General features: G+C 30.7%; 1 protein-coding gene across 2 annotated transcripts in view; it reads right to left on the reverse strand.

Annotated features, from left to right (window-relative positions):
- Nucleotides 1-1,343: 1,343 nt before the first annotated feature.
- Nucleotides 1,344-18,731, reverse strand: part of LOC148302917 (adenylate cyclase type 2-like) — a 32,959-nt gene continuing 15,571 nt past the window's right edge. Inside the window, exons 8-19 of one of the 2 annotated variants that reach the window (XM_088270818.1) lie at nucleotides 18,558-18,694; nucleotides 16,613-16,762; nucleotides 15,121-15,262; nucleotides 14,909-14,968; nucleotides 13,626-13,777; nucleotides 10,788-10,955; nucleotides 9,258-9,570; nucleotides 7,095-7,458; nucleotides 5,855-6,033; nucleotides 5,060-5,330; nucleotides 3,106-3,230; nucleotides 1,344-1,658 (exon numbers count right to left, since the gene is read on the reverse strand). In XM_088270818.1, coding sequence (XP_088126944.1) covers nucleotides 1,461-1,658; nucleotides 3,106-3,230; nucleotides 5,060-5,330; nucleotides 5,855-6,033; nucleotides 7,095-7,458; nucleotides 9,258-9,570; nucleotides 10,788-10,955; nucleotides 13,626-13,777; nucleotides 14,909-14,968; nucleotides 15,121-15,262; nucleotides 16,613-16,762; nucleotides 18,558-18,694 — 2,259 coding nt within the window. In that variant the 3' untranslated portion in view covers nucleotides 1,344-1,460. The remainder of the gene's footprint in view (nucleotides 1,659-3,105; nucleotides 3,231-5,059; nucleotides 5,331-5,854; nucleotides 6,034-7,094; nucleotides 7,459-9,257; nucleotides 9,571-10,787; nucleotides 10,956-13,625; nucleotides 13,778-14,908; nucleotides 14,969-15,120; nucleotides 15,263-16,612; nucleotides 16,763-18,557; nucleotides 18,695-18,731) is intronic. The other variant, XM_088270819.1, reaches the window with a different exon arrangement.

Consider the following 18,731-nt stretch of genomic DNA (forward strand, 5'->3'; position numbering starts at 1 on the left):
TTTGCCTTTTCACCATGAATGGACTGAATAACCATATGCGCGTCGTACGTTTTTATGGACAAATTTATGGAGCGAATGTAGTTGGAAAAAGAAACAGAGGACAACCGAAGAAAACTTGGCACAATCAGGTATGTCAAATACTTGAAAGCGGCCGGGTCAGGAGTCGTAATAATCGTCGGGTATGTATGAGGAGATGCATGAATGTAGAAGAGGCAAAGAATGTTTGCAAAGACAGAGTGGTGTGGCGTTCGATTCTCTCTGCCTACCCCTGCGGGGAAGCGGCGTGATGGTTAGTTAGTTAGTTAGTTAGCGTCGTACGTTCGGAGAATGAGCCGAAAACAGTATTCAGCTTGATATTATTTTTCAACGCAAAATTTTGTTCACCGTCGAGTCACATTTTTGGTTAAATGGTTATGTCAATAAGCAGAATTTGGAGGGAATGAAACCGAAAATCCTTTGTCTAGACGACCTTACGTCCATTAAAAGTCACTGTTTAGCGTGCTTTATGGGCAGGTGGAATCATTGGCCCATATTTTTTTAAAGACTATGTAAGCCAGAATGTCACTGTCAATGGGGAGAGCTACATAACCATGATTACTGACTTCTTCGTACCTCAATTGAATGGCATTGATGTGACAGAGCTTTGGTTTCAACAAGATGGCGCTACATGCTACGCGGCGGGTGCTACCATCAATTTATTTCAGGAAATTTAATTTGTTTACCTCTTAAAAAACACTCAAACATATACATATAGATACAAATACATGATATAAACACATTTCATTAGGTGATCAACTGCATACAAAAAACAAAAAAAATATCGAGAAGCCTTATCAAAAACAAATTACCAGGGAAATATTTTCATGTATAAACTTTTTTTACAAAACGTTTAGATCATTGAATAAAAAAGTTGAGAATAATTAACTTTTGGTGTAGTTTTACAATAAATATAATATTATTATGCATCCACAAAATCACTTTTATAATTTTAGTATTAATAATAATAAAACCCTTATCCGCACCCCAATGGTGCATAGGGCACTGCTTCATATAAACGCAGTGTTATCTTGATCGTTTACACATGAAGGAAAGGTGATCAGCCCTCCGCTTCAGGTACCAGTCCAGGGTAACATTGAATAAATATTATAGTGAAAAAATCACTTGTATTTATTTGCCCCCCCCCCGGGGAATCGAACCCGGGACCTCCAGAACGGTAGCCGAGCGTGCTGACCATTACACTACGGAGGCAGACAGAATTTTAGTATTAGTACCTGTATAGGATGCGATACACTTTTTTATATTCGATAGTAAAGTAAGTAATCAAATATAAATAATAAAAAAACTTATATCTGATAGCAGGTTTTTTTTATTATTAAATATACTTATAGAATAAAAATGTAGAAAAACATAAATCAGTGAATGTCTTCATAAATTAAATTCGCAAATCACCCACAGAAATATTATAACTTCGTCGTTATTACATTTTTCTCAGGCATGGGTGAGTTCGGAGAATCCTTCGTTTTGTACAAAACATTGAAATCATTATCGAGTGGTACGAAGTATGTCCTTATGTTTCCAGCTCCTCTGACGAAAATTTTTCCCCGGCAATGTGTCTGGATACCTTGTCTGTCAAGTGCTATCGCCGTGTTTTCAGTCACCTTGTTTTAAAAAAATATGAATCAATTTTTATCACATAAATTACATATTATTTTTTGACATCTCATCAGAGATGAAGAAGAATATGAAAGTCTGGACATTTACATTTATGTAAAAAAATAATATAAGAATATCTCCTATAATTGGAGTTACTCCAGATTAGTGAACAAGTATTTAGACACACTCAAAATGTTGTACATAAATTCATATACATACTTAGAGTATCCATCAACAATTTCTTTTTTGACATCTCAACATAGATGAAGAAGAATATGGAAGACTGTCATGGAATCACTTTTTGTACTTGTAACATTCAGACTTCCATGTTCTTCTTCATCTAGGTTGTGATATCAAAAAAAAAATATGAAAAATAACTCCTATAATTGGAGATAATCCAGATTTGTGAACAAGTATTTGGAGGTTTTTTCCATTCCTATTCATATAATAAATAATAATAATAAATCCCTTAACGCACCCCAATGGTGCATAAGGCACTGCTTCATATAAACGCAGTGTTATCTCGATCGTTTACACATGAAGGAAAGGTGATCAGCCCTCCACTTCAGGTACCAGTCCAGTGTAGTATTGAATAAATATTAGAGTGAAAAAATCACTTATATTTATTAAATCCTCCTTGAGAATCGAACCCGGGACCTCCAGAACGGTAGGCGAGCATGCTGACCATTACACTACGGAGGCGGACTATTCATATTACAAATTAAATTTATTTTAAAATAAAATAATTCAAAACCATGCAATTTTTTTTTTAAATGATGTTTATGTTGATTTAAAGATGATCTGAATCCGTAACAAATGAAATATTCACTAAGATTCTTGTAAATATTGTTTGTGTTGTAAAAAATCAGTATTTGATTTTAACATTTAATTTATAAATTACATAATTATAATTCAACGTTATATTTTTAAGATTTCCTATATGATTCGATTAAAGAAATTAGGCTTTTTCACTCTTGCTGTATACTTTGATTTGACAAAAATTTGAAAAATGCGTAGACAAATAAACATATAAATAAATAGTTTGCAATTAAAACAAATTGGACTTACAACATTTATAGTGTGTCCAAATACTTGTTCACAAATCTGAATTATCTCCAAGTACAGGAGTTATTATTATTTTTATTTGCTTGTCAATAATGGGTAGAATTGGTGAATGTTACACGTGTGTAAAATGATCACTTAAACTAGCCTATGACGGTCGCCAGCCCCGTAAATGCCCAGACTTCCATATTCTTCTTCATCTTTGATGAGATTTCAAAAAATAATATGAAATTGTACTTAATTTCGTCATAGTTTAAAGCCTTCTGACCCAATTACCTGTTTGCAAATTAGATTACATTAGCCACGAGTCAAATCTCAATGATTCCGCATAATAATAACGCTTATAACAGTTTGTCTGCCGCAAGTTGTACGAGTTTAATTAAAGCGAACCTGGATTTTCCCCGCCTCTCCCGTTGAATCCATTCTGGACGCCATGTTGACTGCGTTCCCCCAAATGTCATATAACGGCTTGAGAGAGCCCACCACGCCAGCTGTCACCTCCCCGTGCGATATTCCTGAAATTATCGTTATTTGTTTCTGATACGAGCATAAGAGAACGGCTGCCATATCGCTCACTCCTTTCAAGAACGTCATAAATCAAAAAACTTGATTTTTCAGGAGAACGTTTTTACAGTTTAAAAATATAATACAATGTATTAAAAATAAATATCAAGCCACTTATTGAAATTTTTACTGTGTAACAGATGTTTTTAGGTAAAATCTGAAGGTTTTTTCTACATTTGAAAAATATTTGGTATATTTAAAAAAATAATAGAACAATACCTTTTTTTTTAAATTTAAAAACAACACGTTCTGCCCTATATCGGGTAAATATTAAGTTAAAAATATGCCTCTTATGTTGGGATATAGTGCATTTTTTGGGCAATCCGAAAACACGCACAATTGAAAATTGACGATTTTTGATTTATGACGTTCTTGAAAGGAGTGAGCGATATACGTATTTATGTCGTTTGTACCAACTTTTAGGCGACATGCGACATTTCGTTCTGCGCTCGTTTATCAAGAAAATAATATTTTGGACTTATGTTTAGTTACAAATATACGTGAGACGTCACCATGCCACGTACACAGCTGATATTACTATTCTCATTTCTCAGCCTTCAAGTAACATTTAAAGAATAATTTAAGTTCGTGGATGCGAGCAGATATGAAATAGATCATGTCGTTAGAACATATTATCCATGACAATATCCAGGACACATGAATAATAACTAATAATGAACTAATAACTAAATATATACTATCATTAATTGATTCGGCAGTCAATTTGTGGTAAAATCTATCCATTTTTAATTTAGGTTTTACTTAGTAAATACAATTATATCTTAAAATCTACTGTGACACGTGTATTGATGTATCCCGCATCATTTTCCTACGGTGTTTGAAAATGATGGATCCAAATACATGTCACAGTAGATTTTTAGAAATAGTGGCATTTACTCAGTAAAACTTAGATTAAAAATAAATATATTCTCATTCAATTTCTTGTACTTTTAACTCTTATTCACTCCCAATTTTAAAATAGGCACTGCATCATATCGACGCCGCATTACTTTGTTAACTGATTACGCTAAGAGAAGGTGATCAGTCCTATTGTAAAATTATTGTTAAATGTGCTGTCAATGTAGGAAAATCCAGTAAAGAAATTTATTGTTAATATAAATCGGTAGTTTTGAGTGTGATTAAATAAAAAAAATTAAAATGATATTTAAAGATGTCCTTACTAAAACCTTTATTCTTTTCAGAATGCACATATGCATAACACACACAAAAATGTCTTAAAGGATATTATAGAGGTTGACCATAATAGATAAAAAAATCTATACATCTTAACCAGAGGTGAGGAATGAAAATGTATCTCACCATTAAAGGTGGGGCTGACCGGAGTCATTTCGTCGTAGCACACGTTACGATGCGAGCATTCGTATGGTCAGTATAGCGTTCCGAGTGCTCCATCCGTGCTCCATTCAAGTCGGATGCTCTCCGAGAACGATGTTACGACGTTACGTTACGACGGAATACTCCGGTTAGTCCCCACATTAATATAGACTTTTCAACTCTGAAGACTGAAAAGATTATGCTTTATCTACCTAATGAACAAAACTAAAACGTACCCTGGGAAGCTTTTTGCTAATGACATTATTTTTATTCGTAATGCCGTAAAGTTGATATGTCAAATGAAATTAATATCATTTTTATCAAAGTTGAAGTTATTTACACTATGTAGTAAACGGGTCATTTTTTTTACTGCGATTCAAGCGCGGGTCTTTATGTTTATTGTAACATGTAACATGTAAGTAAAAGGCTACCAAAACCTTCTTACCTATTTTCAAATTGGTTCCCTGAAAACTCTGAAAGGAACTTCTATTAAAAGCGCGGAGTTGTTTCATCATCTGCGCTGCGAACTGCAGCATAGTGATGATAACGTCGTCCTCGTATATCTGATTGGGTCGCACCGGCCCACTTGGCAGGGAGCTCATGGAGGAATGGGTCGCCCTCCTCCCCGGCTCCAGCCCGCAAGCCGCCATGTACGTCCAGCCGGCCATCTTGATCTTTTCGACCTTCAGCTGGTTAGAGTTGTCGGAGAGAAGTAACTAAAGAGAACGAAACATTTTTTATTCGTAACACAATATACAATTTTTACGATTTTTGTTTTATATTAATAATTTTACTTTTTCAAACCTATCCCCACCCCAATGGTGCATAGGGCACTGCATCATATAAACGCAGTGTTATCCTGATCGTTAACATATGAAGGAAAGGTGATCAGCCCTACACTTCAGTTTTTTTTATATAGATGGGAATTGCATTTATTTACTTGCTTATTATGTACAAGGTTCATAGATCGTTAAGGGCATTTTTGTTCCTTCTAAGTTAATAAATATGTTTTATTTCTGTATTGGAAACAGGAGGGATAATCTAGTATGGGCTAATCAGGAACTTCTTAACATTTTCACATTATTCTTTGACATCTCATCAAAGATGAAGATGAATATGGAAGTCTAGGCATTCACAGGGCTGACGACTTTCATAAGCTGGTTTAAGTGATCACTTTAAACACGTGTAACATTCATCAATTCTACCTTCTAATTCTAGTTTGAAGATTTTTGGTACATACTTTGTCAAAATCGGATATAAGTTGATCCAAAATCTTAAGCATGGTTCGCTCGGGCACTTCGTAGTCATCATCAACACCTAACTTATAGTCTGTTAAGGAAGCAAACATAACCGCTACAGTGCTGTATTCTTCATGATACAAGTCTTCCGGTTTTCGATTGGTGTTGAGATAGATATCAGCTGGAAAATAAAGATTGAAAAAAGTCGGTAATGAACCTACTCAATAATTTTGATAATTGAAGAAATGGAAAGTCAGCTTTTATTCAATATTATTAGAAAACATCTTTAATTCGAAAAAAACATATTTATATCTTTAGGTGAAGAAGGCAACGAATTAGACAATGGTTTGCGCATGCGAGGAAAATGGAACCATCCAGACTCACCCACATTGCACTGTACGGCTAACCCCAAGGTAGTCGACTCCTTGGCAGACCACCAAAGAGATGGATCGATAGCTGGGAAGCGACATCGCAAGACGCTAATCCCTCTTAAAAATAGGCCACACGGCCGACACCAAGAAGAAGAAGAAGAAGAAGAAGGTCTTTATATCAGTGAAAAAAAAAGGCTGACCAAATTGTTTCTTTCAAAATTATTATTTATCCTTTTTTTAGAAGTCAAAGGACTTTGCATCATCTGTGTCACAGCGAACATATTAGGTCTATTGCGACCTCCCTCTGTGTCATAGCTCACCTACCTCATAGCTCAAGACCTACATACGAGAGTCATGTAACTTACGAGCTGTCTTTACTTAACGCACTAAACCTTGACAACAACAAAAAAAAACAACTTTTGTACTCCGTATTGTAATTTCTAGGGGTAGGCAGAGATAATAAATCGCGAACCCCCATTACCTTTCCAAACATTCTTCGACTCTTTCACATTCATGCATCTCTTAATACATCCCCTTCGATTATGTCGACTGATCCGACCGCTTTCAAGTATTTGACATATCTGATCGTGTCAAGTTTTCCTCGGTCTTCATCTACTTCTTTCAACTACATTCGCCTCCTAAATTTGTTTTGCCGTTCTTTCCTTTATCATTTGTTATACATGACCAAACCATCTCAATTCTTTTCTTCTTTTTTTTGATAATGTCTTGCGTTCTTTCCTTATGTTACCATTCGAACATCTATCATACATACATCATTTTTTCCGCACATTCGTCAGAGAGATCGCATTTCGACTGTATTACATCCTTTTCCTGGCAACTCTATGCTTCACTTCTATACCAGGAAACTCACCGACATGAGCAGGAAGAATATTATTCAATAACATGTTATTGACCAATCTCATTGTGTAGGCTTCATCTTGCTCCAGCGTCAGCTGTCTCTTCCATCTGTGATCTAGCCTGTTCCTATACTCCGTTTGTCTATCCGTACAGTACAAAGTCAGTGTTAGGAATACTATCGCGAGTGTGTGCGATATCCTCGGGTCCATATCCCTGTTCCACGACGGGTCCTGCTGGAATATCTCCGACTTTATGTCCCATACTAGCCAGACGTAAATACCCGTCAATGTGATTCCCATGGTCCATTTGAGGAGGAAAAAAACACGACTGAATAGGAAACTCATCATCAGTGCCAACGTGCAAGTCTGGGCCAAGTGCTAAAACACAGGTTGAAATTAAAAATTTTAATGTTAGTATGTAACCACTCACCGACCTTTTTATGTCTACTCGAAAGATGTACTCGTCTCTTCCTCAAGAAAATCACTACCACAGCATGCAAAAAATACTATGCCTCTTTTTTTTAATATTGAAAGCATTAACTTTGTGGATCATATTGCTATTTTGAGAAATAAAAAGACTTTGTGTTTTGATCCACTCACATTTTTATTAACCAACTAGTTTCGGCAACAACCTGTTGCCCTCTTCAGAGTCATAAATTAAACCCTGAGTCAAAAACTAATCAAAGTCTTTTTATTTCTCAAAATCATAATACTACCCGTCACTACCACAGCACTATTCACACACTTAAAACTACACAAAATGTTTATCACATGCAATTTTGGTCGACCCGAAGAACACCATTCAGACATAAATATCTCGGTGAGTGATTATGGTATATACTAAAATAACTAACATTTTTTTTAAATAATAAGACTTAACACGATATTATGAACATTAATAAATACTTTATTGTATTATTTATTGATTCGGCATTAACTTTGTGGAATGGCATGTTGATTTTTTTTTAAATTAAACACTTGAATATACCACTTGATGAGTTTTATTTATATACACGACTGGTTTCGAAAACTTACAGATCTTTTCATCTTCTGGTAAAAAATTTAATTAACTCAACAAGTGATTTATTCAAATGTTTAATTTAAAAAAATATATATTTATATTTTTCATCCTTGAATTAAATATTTGTAATAAAAAAACCAGTTGTAGTAAATTCAACAAATATAAGAAAAGGGTTCCATAACTGGGAATATTCCACACTCATAGGCAAAAAAATCTCTGTGAGCAATACTAGCTTCAGCAGAATTGGGTGGGTGATAATGTGAAGTCAAATGGGTATAAACAGATTGTTGAAAAAAATGTGATTTCAGCATTTATTTCACAATATGTGATTTCAGAATTGTATTTACAGCGCATATATTTTGCATGAAACACAGTGTTTTCACTCCAAATTGGACATTTTAAAAATCGAATTTAACTAAGATTATATTTTACAGAAAAAATTCAATTTTTAAAAATAAATTTAAAGTAGTACTCATGATTCTAATCAGTATTAAAAAGTTTGTCTGAATATTTCAGTACACATCACGCGCACATACTATGGTAGCGCGTCGCGTAGGCTTACCAACTTGATGACTAACGCACTTGCTAGTCTTAAGAATTAATAACAATGACGGTATATGTTATACTAAAATGAATATATTTTTAAAAATGTAACTTTTTTATAAAATAAATATAACGTCCAATGTGTTTTGTAAAACATCCAATTTGATTTGAAAAACGTCCATTTGACTGTAGAGACTTTTTTTTTTTAATGTCTAATTTGGGTGACAATTTTCTATAATACTTTTAAGAATGTATTGAAATACACGCTCTTACCCTTTTTTGAGGTATGGGTACGTAGATGCATAATTATATATTATATTTAACATACCGTAGAATGGGGTTACTTGAACTTTGATGTGTTACTTGAGCACAGTACAAAAAAATATTGTAATCTGTATTTGGTCTACAATAATGAACGTATCGTGACAATAAGTGTCCCTATCAGGGAAACAATAAATCATATCGATACGTTCATTATTGTAGACCAATTACAGATCTATTTTTTTTGTACTGGGCTCAAGTAACACATCAAAGTTCAAGTAGCGCCAATCTACGGTAATTTAAATATTCCCTATTATTGGAAATCTTCAACTATGCGAGTCACTGAACTTACCCAAGGTGCTATACAATTTTCATCAAATTGTATCGGTTTCAATGGATCTCCTGTATACTCAAAATCACACTCTGTCAAGTTAATCAGCGAACTAACTGCAAGCATCGAGCTTACGATTAGGTACAGAATGCTTCTGGAAGTTGCGCTCCAGACAATGGCAGCGGACCTGTTGTAGAAAAAATTGATGACACAATTTTTCGGCTCAGATTGATTGAACCACTTCCGCCACAAGTAGACTGTCCAGGTCAATGGTTGAAGTATTATCAATAAAATGGCCAGCGACGCATATATTACCATGGTTTTCCATTCAATACTGAAAAAAATATATAATCAATCAATTCATATTTTTCTAGGGCAAAATTTTGCAAAAGGAAACAATTTGATGTGAAAGCTTTATTTTTTTATATAATACTAGCTGTATCCGATCAAATGTTGCTGTGGCTCAGTCTACAAAAGAGAAAGCACACATTTAATTTTTTTGTTTTTGTATTTTTACTCGGTAAATACCATTATTTCTTATAATCTGTTGGGACAAATGTTTTGATGTGTTCCGCATCATTTTCAAACACCGTTTATATCGTAACACGTGTCACAATAGATTTTAAGAATTATTGGTATTTACCAAGTAAAACTTAAATAAAAAATGGGTACCACATTACCACAAACTGACTGCGGAATCAATTAATGTAATTCACGATGGTTGCAAAGTTGGAAGTATGCTTTAAAAATATAAAACATATATAAAATAACAGTAGACTTGGAAACATCGAAAATGCTTAGTGACAACATAAGAAGCACGTTGTCTAACTTGAGCAATGTTTAGTGTTGGGTAAGTTACTTTAATGTTCAACAGATGGCGATTCCATTGTGGTCAAAATAACTTTTTAAGTAAATGTTTTTACTTTTGACGGTCATCTGTGTATAGAAAATAACAATACCAAAAAAATTGGTGACTTGATATTTTAAGGAAATCATCATTTATATACTTCTGTTTTATGCGCCGATTTAACTTTTCCCATTTTTTTTGTAATAGGATCCGTTTTTTATTTAAAAAACGTTTTTGATAAAAATTCTAATATTTTTTTTCTTTAATTCGTTTAAATACTTAACATCTCAATTAAAATATTTTCATAAATAAAATTTAATTACATCTTGAAATAAAATAACAACTATGTAGTTTTTTTTCCAAATGAATTTTATTTGACCGGGTTTCGTCGTAACCGACATCATCAGTGGCGTCGTTTATCACCAGTCTGATGATGTCAGTAATGACGAAACCCTGTTACTGGTCAAATAAAAAAATACATACTTGTTGTTTTGTTCTATAAAATGCAGTTCCACCAAGAAATGTCAGCACAAAACTTAAATCTAATTAATTATATCCATCAAATTATCAAAGATAATATAATTGAAGAACAGCGGAGAGATACTCCAGCGACACGGTAACCGATATTATTTGGTAGAAATAAGCGGCGAATAAACAGGGCACACGATACACTGGGGAAATTTGAGAGGAAAAAATAAACTCACGCTTCAATAGTAAGTCCCTGAATTCCCATCATGAGGATTAAGACAAAAAGTCCGGCTCCAATAAAATACTTAAAGAGGGGATCCGGCTGCGCGATGAAAGAATGCTCCCAGGTGGCGTTACGGTATAACAACGTGTAAGGATTTATGGTCTCCTCTCTCAAATACTCGCTGAAAACATTATCCAATTTCTTATTTTGTTATCATAACACGAAACTTCACGCATTTCGTCCGTGAAAATCAAACAATTTCTGATTTCCTGGTATACGGAAAATCCTTTCGCACAAAAATAAATCAAGGATATGTATCTCCATTGCGATTTTTGTTATTCATATTTGAAGTAGAGATAAACTATTATATTTTCTGTACATTTAAAACATGTTAAATTAAAATCTGAGTACTATTTTATGGAAATATTTATCATCGTACTTTAGTATTTTAAAATAATAATTTAATCATAACACGCTGTTCTTTAGTAGAATCCTTAATAAGATATGGAATTAAGTCTTGGGGACATTCGACGAAAACAAATTTAAAAATGGTTCAAAATCTGCAATATTCCATAATCAAAAAAATTGTACCCAGTCATATATATAATCAAAGGGACAATCCAATCTTGTTATATAAACATTTAAAATTACTGCCGGTACGTGGAATATTGTGGATGAGTATCATCGTTGAGCAACAAACTAGACAAAAATATCGAAATCTTCTAGTACACAACCATGATACACGATTTACACAAAACGAAGGTCTGATAGTCCCAAGAATCAACAATAAATATGGAAGTCGAACACTGCAATATATCGTTCCGAACATTTTTAATTTGTTGCCGACGGATGTTAGAGGTCAAAATAAAAGATGGAACAAAGGCAAAATAAAGGAATGGGTAAATGATCAAGAGTTAATTTTATGAACATTGTAAATAAGATTATATTGTTAATTTTTCTCCTTTTTTGTGTGTATATATTAGGTTAAAATGGTTAAAAAACAATAAAAAATGTATGCAAAAAGAACTCCACCGACAAGACACACAAGGTGGCTTGGTGGGTCTCTGCAAAATAACTTTTTATTTTTATTTTTAATATATGTTAAAAATTGTGATTTATAAAAATAAATAAATAAAAAAAAAAAAAAAAAAAAAAAAAAAAAAAAAACGCATTTCACGCAATCGATTTCTTATTACCTGGTATACAAATCAATCTATCTCCTTTACCATTTTGTTATTTATATGTTATATATTTAAAGTAAAGATAAACTATTGTACTTATTGTACCTTGAAAAAGATGCTTTATTAAAACAATTTTAAGGAAATATTTATAACTATACTATAAAATTATAATCTTATATTATTTTTATGTTCTCTCTTTAGTGTAATGGTAAACGTTTTTAGCTACCGTGCTAGAGGTCCCGGTGCAATTTCCAGGGGTGAATAAAAATAAATATTAGAGATTTTAACTCTTATAATTATATTATTTTTTGACATCTCATCAAAGATGAAGAAGAATATGGAAGTCTGGACATTTACGGGACTGATGACCGTCAAAGGCTGGTTTAAGTGATCACTTTACACACGTGTAACATTCACCAATTCTACCCATTATTGACAACCACACTACTCAAATTTTTGGAACTTCTGTATATATGAACCAATTTTAAAACATTATTATTGAATCACCAGAACTTCACTAGGGACATCTATTGGTGAGATGGAAAGAAGCTCTTTATTGAGCAGAAACTCTTTTATTAGTATGTGAGATCACACGCATGAGAAACGCCAGAAAATATCATTTTCATTTTTATCATTTAAGCTTATAATTTGACCAGATAATTTATTTACATCATTTTGAGTGTGTCCAAATACTTGTAACTCTAATATTTATTTAATGTTACCCTGGACTGGTCCCTGAAGCGGAGGAGTGATCACCTTGCCTTCACGTAAGTAACGATCAAGATAACACTGCGTCAATACGAGACAGTGCCCTATGCACCATTGGGTGCGAATAAGGCTAAGAAGAAGAAGAAGAAGAGGAATATAGTACTTTAAAATAGTAATTTTATTGTTTTTATACATAATGCCCAGACTTCCATATTCTTCTTCATCGATGTAGGAATGCCAATATAAGTGATATATAAAAAATAACTATTACAGATATCTTAATATTATGAAGAAGTTTTTTGGAAGATTAAAATGAGAGGCTAAGCATTTACAAGGCATATGATCTGTCATTGTCTAGTATAAGTAAATAATCACATAATTTAATGTGTGAAATTCACCATTTTGATATGATCGAATATATTAAATTTTGATCCTCTACGTATTATATTTTGTCCAGACTTCCATATTTGTTGAGATGTCAAAAAGTAAGATAATGTTGACAATATTATTAATATTTAAAGCATTTACTTTGTGGTTCCTCATTTTTACTTATTTATTTTTTTACAAAAATATTAACAATATTAGTATATAACCACTCACCGAGATTTTTATGTCTACCAGTTTCGAGGTGATTGGCAAATTCGCAGAAGTAATTATTGTTTAGACATCGTATGTGCTCTTTTATTCTATTATTAAAATTACACGACGTTCTACCAATATATAATATTTAGAAGGACATGAATCTCAAGTTAATTGGTATTTACCGGATTTGTATAGGATATTGTTTCTATCTTTATTATTTAAAATGATTAGTAGGGATTGTCCTGACGAAGAGACGGGTACGTCTCGAAATCGGTAGACATAAAAATCTTGGTGAGTGGTTACATATAAATATTATTAACATTTTTGTAAAAAAATAAAAAGTAAAATAATTCTTTAAATATATTTTATTCAAAAGATACCTTATGATTCCTCGCGGCATCTTGTCTATGACTTCAGCCATCTGGTCATCAGCTTTCTTTAACATTTCTCTATAAGCGACCAAGTTATTATCCATAAAGCCGGTGGTCCTTCTTCTTGGAACAAGATTTGAGTAATCTGGAACTTTTTGAGCCTTAAAAAAAAACGTATAATAAACCTTCAGCAAATTTACATATGAGTAAGTCGGGTTGTGGTCCCGTGGTTAGTGTTGCGGACTCTTAAGTCAGAGTTTCTCGGTTCGAATCCACTCTACCACAATTTGATACCTTTTTTTAACATTGAGCCGCTTAGGTTCACAGAAATAGTATGAAATTGAAATATTTGTTGAAATAATAAAAATATTTTTTTTAAATAAAAAGTATGATTTATTTCAGAAAAAGATCGGAATGTTGACGACATTTTATTGATTTAAAATTTTCAAATGCGTGTTTTTAAATTAATAACATTAAATAAATAAAGTTCAATATGTTTTGTTTATTAAAAGCATTGTTAACTTTGTAGTATAGTAATATAAAACTCTCCTTATCGTTCATCGTTCACTTTGTGTAATAGCAATATAAAAATAATAATAAAACATACTCTGTGATTGTCAGTTTCGGAATAATAATTCCATCATCAGGTGATTAAAATGAAAATGTTTTGGCCTGACATTTATACAAAGAATAAGAAATTTTGTCTTCTTTGTGGTATTACACAAAGTGAACATGTATAATAAGGAGAGTGTCAAAGTTTATTACCTGTTTTTTATCATCTGCTTCAGCAATAATAAAAACGCAAATATAAAATTGTATCTTATAATCAATTGTCAAATAAAAAAAATATTTTATTATTTCATGACTTTGAGCCAACATCAGTAAACTGATGTTATTTTTAATTCTAATCGCTTATGAAAGTTAAATAATAAAAATTGATTTATATAAAAGAGACTGAGTTTTTAATTGTTCTGAAATGTTACTTTAATAAAAACATTAGTTAACACATCGTTTTCAAGAATAAGTTTAACCGAACTCAAGTCTAATGGAAAGTATCTATTAAGAGTAATGAAGTTACCTTCGATTTATTTGCGATATAAAATATTAAAGCGAAGCACCTTATAAAAAATTATGTATTAAATACGTCTTATGAATAAATTTCAATTTATTTTTCATATGGCCAGTCAGGAAAAAATAACTTTCATTTTCTGCTTTTGACATTTTCAACGTAATTTTTAAAGAAAGTAAACATTAAATAAACATTTAATTTTATGTAAACATTTAATTTTTACCTTTCCTTGACCTTTTTTTATCCATTTATCCATGCCTACGGAAACTCTTCTAAAATTATTCTGAAAAAAAAAACATAAAATGGTCAAATACATTTTAAACACACATTTTAAAATTGTTTGATTTTTCATTAAAGAGAAAAAATATAAAAATGACAGTTTTCATCTGTGAACATTTAAAGATTAGTTAATTATTTTCATTTATTTGGACTCACCAAACGCTTCGTTACAAGAAACGTTTCAATTTTGTATTTAGCCAGAAGCGGGTCATTTCTAGCCTCAAAATAAGGCTCTATGGTGTAATTCTTTACATCATTACCTAATTCTTCTAATGTTCTCTTCGTTATGTGCACTTTTCTAAAACCAATAATAGAGTATTTATCTATCTAGTAAAGGAAGTTTTTAGGCAATGAATATGGTGTTTTATGGTAATAAATATTATATATATATATATATTATATTATTATATATTATATATATATTATATATATTATATATATATATTTATATATATATATTTTTTTAAACTCTTTATTCCAGCTTGACTAAGTGGTGGGTGCAATACTTAGTCAGCCATATATGTTTTACAACATTTTATTTAAACAATGAAATTAAAAATAAGAAAGAAATAAGAAATTGAAAGAAAAATATATATATATATTATATATATATATATATATATATTATATATATATATATATATATATATATATATATATATATATATATATATATATATATATTTATATATATATATATATATATATATATATATATATATATATATATATATATATATATATATATATATATATATATATATATATATATATATATATATATATATATATATATATATATATATATATATATATATATATATATATATATATATATATATATATATATATATATATATATATATATATATATATATATATATATATATATATATATATATATATATATATATATATATATATATATATATATATATATATATATATATATATATATATATATATATATATATATATATATATATATATATATATATATATATATATATATATATATATATAGATTTGGCGCTTAATTTGTAGAACTCCATTTTACTTTATATATTAAATTTTAAAGTCCATTGCTGATTTTTCGAGTCTATTAAATTGTATTTCATTGTTGAAAATCACATGAAAATACAATTTGTGACGATTGTTTCGCCTTTATTTCGCATTTTTAAACTACTTTCATTAGGCGAAACAATTATCAAAAATTTTATCATTTCGTGTTTTTTAACAATAAAATACAATTTGGTGGACTCTAAAAATCATTGTTTGATTTTACATTTTTAATTTATAAATAAAATATTAAATTTTTTTTGTCTCTTGTGTGTATTTGAATTAGTATTTAATATTTAAAAAATATATATATGTTTACATATATATATATATATATATATATATATATATATATATATATATATATATATATATATATATATATATATATATATATATATATATATATATATATATATATATATATATATATATATATATATATATATATATATATATATATATATATATATATATATATATATATATATATATATATATATATATATATTCATATATAAAATGAAGAAATCAAATCAAAAGCGACACGTGTGTTTTATAATATATATATATTAATATTTTTTCTAACCCTGCTTTTCCCGTCGACTCCATTTTGTTCGCAATTGTTACGTCTTTGGACCAAATATCAAATTGCCATTTTCTGATTCCAATAAGTCCACTCATAATGTCTCCACTGTGAACTCCAATTCTCATGTCAATATTGAGACGCCTCCTCTCTCTGAAAGAAGACCATAACGCATTCCTTTAACATTTTCTTATCCCGTACTTAGAGCTTTTTATTTGATCTTCACTAAATACAATAAAAATACTTCAAAATATTTTGCTGCCTAAAACGTAATCAAATATTTTCATTAATTTCACAATTATTTCAGTCATTTGAAATCTAAATGAATTTGTGAAAACAAAGTACAGTTAAAAATTAAAAGCTTTAACTTCTGTATTATTTAGAAAATGTTTTTCTTTGTTTTCATTTTCTAATCAACTTTTTACAACTCTACTTATGGATTATAGCTTCCTTAGCAAAGTGGTTGGTATATATGGCTACCGTTCTGAAGGTCCCTAGTTCGATTTCCAGGGTGGTTAAAATAAACTTATGTGATTTGTCATTTTAATGTTTATTTATTATCAACCTAGACAGGTCTTGCTATCATGCTATTAACGATCAAGATAACAGTGCGTCAATATGATACAATATCTTATACACCATTAAGCGCGGATAAAAGTAAAAAAAAAAATAGGTAATAGTTTTTATATATAATAAAATAATAAAATTATTTTAATATAAAAATAAAAAAAACTATTAACTTGTTATTTATTTTAAAAATAATAAGTTAATAGTTTTTTTAGGAACATATAAACGGAATGTCAGAAGACAGACTTCCACGTATCGCCCTCCAAGGCAACCCTGAAGGACGCAGACTCCCAGGTAGACCTCCGAAAAGATGGAAAGACAGCTGGGAGTCGACATCCCAAGAGCGACATGCGGAGGCACAAACAGATCCCCAGGATCTACGTAAAGAAGAAGAAAAAGAAGAAGTTTTTATAGCAATTTTTTGTTTTGTAACATATTTGTAGGAGGAAATAATAAGGTATAGAATAGTAAATGCTTGCCTATCCTACGAAAAATATCATAAATTTCAAATCTTTAATTTAAACTAAGTAATGTTTGAGATATTTGGTACATTTTTCTTAGGATGCTAAAGTTGTTCAACTTCGTACAAATATAGCCGAGCAAAATGATTTTTTGGATCGTTATAAAACTCTACAATTAAAAAACATAAAAATGAAATTTAATTACAAAATATAACCGTATATAATTTTGAAGTTTTATTATTTAAAAAAACAATTCTAAAAAAAAATGTACATGACATAAAGCTTATGAAAATAAGTTTTTTATTTCACTTCTATACATGTAATTGCATTTTATGGCTTTCGATAATATACGTAATAGGGGTCGATATTCTGTAGTAAAAAAACTTCTAAAATAAATTTCAACATTTCGATGCATACATCGATATATTACTACTACTGACTTTTATCGGCGCTATTGGTGCATACGGCACTGCATCAAATTGACGCCATGTTAATTTGATCGTTAATTATATCAAAACAAGGTGATTATACCAGCACTTAAGGTTCGCGATCAAGGATAGTATTAAAATAAAATTATTTGACTTTATTAAATTGTACATTAACGTTCAGAATTAGAAAACCCATGTTATAGATAATTAATCAAACAACAAACATACAAGGTACGAGAGTTTCAAAGTCTCAGACGTTTGATGGAATATTTAAATACTCTTAATAAACAAAAAGTAGACACTTATCTTCATTAGAAACTTGAGTGAAGTTGAGTTAGGTTAAATAGTTGGGGCTTATTATTTGATTACCATTCTCCCGTCCGCACTATAATGAGCTTACGTCCAATACCGACATAAAAAGGTTATTACTCCCAACATTAGCACCCTCGCGAAGTAATTATCTAATTGGAGTTTTGTGTAATGAAAACTCACCTCACTTCAGCTATGATTGATATCATGTCCAGACCCAAGTCCACGCAACTCTTAGCGTGCAGGGGATTCTGTTTGGGCACCCCCGACACGCAGTAATAGCAGTCTCCGAGAAACTTAATTCTTAGTACATCATGATCCTGAAATTATATTTTTGTTATTCATTTTCTGAAACCA

The sequence above is a fragment of the Brachycentrus maculatus genome, unplaced genomic scaffold (assembly GCF_059751285.1).
Source record: "Brachycentrus maculatus isolate JH-2025_06_01 unplaced genomic scaffold, ASM5975128v1 h1tg000396l, whole genome shotgun sequence".
NCBI classification, from domain to species: domain Eukaryota; kingdom Metazoa; phylum Arthropoda; class Insecta; order Trichoptera; family Brachycentridae; genus Brachycentrus; species Brachycentrus maculatus.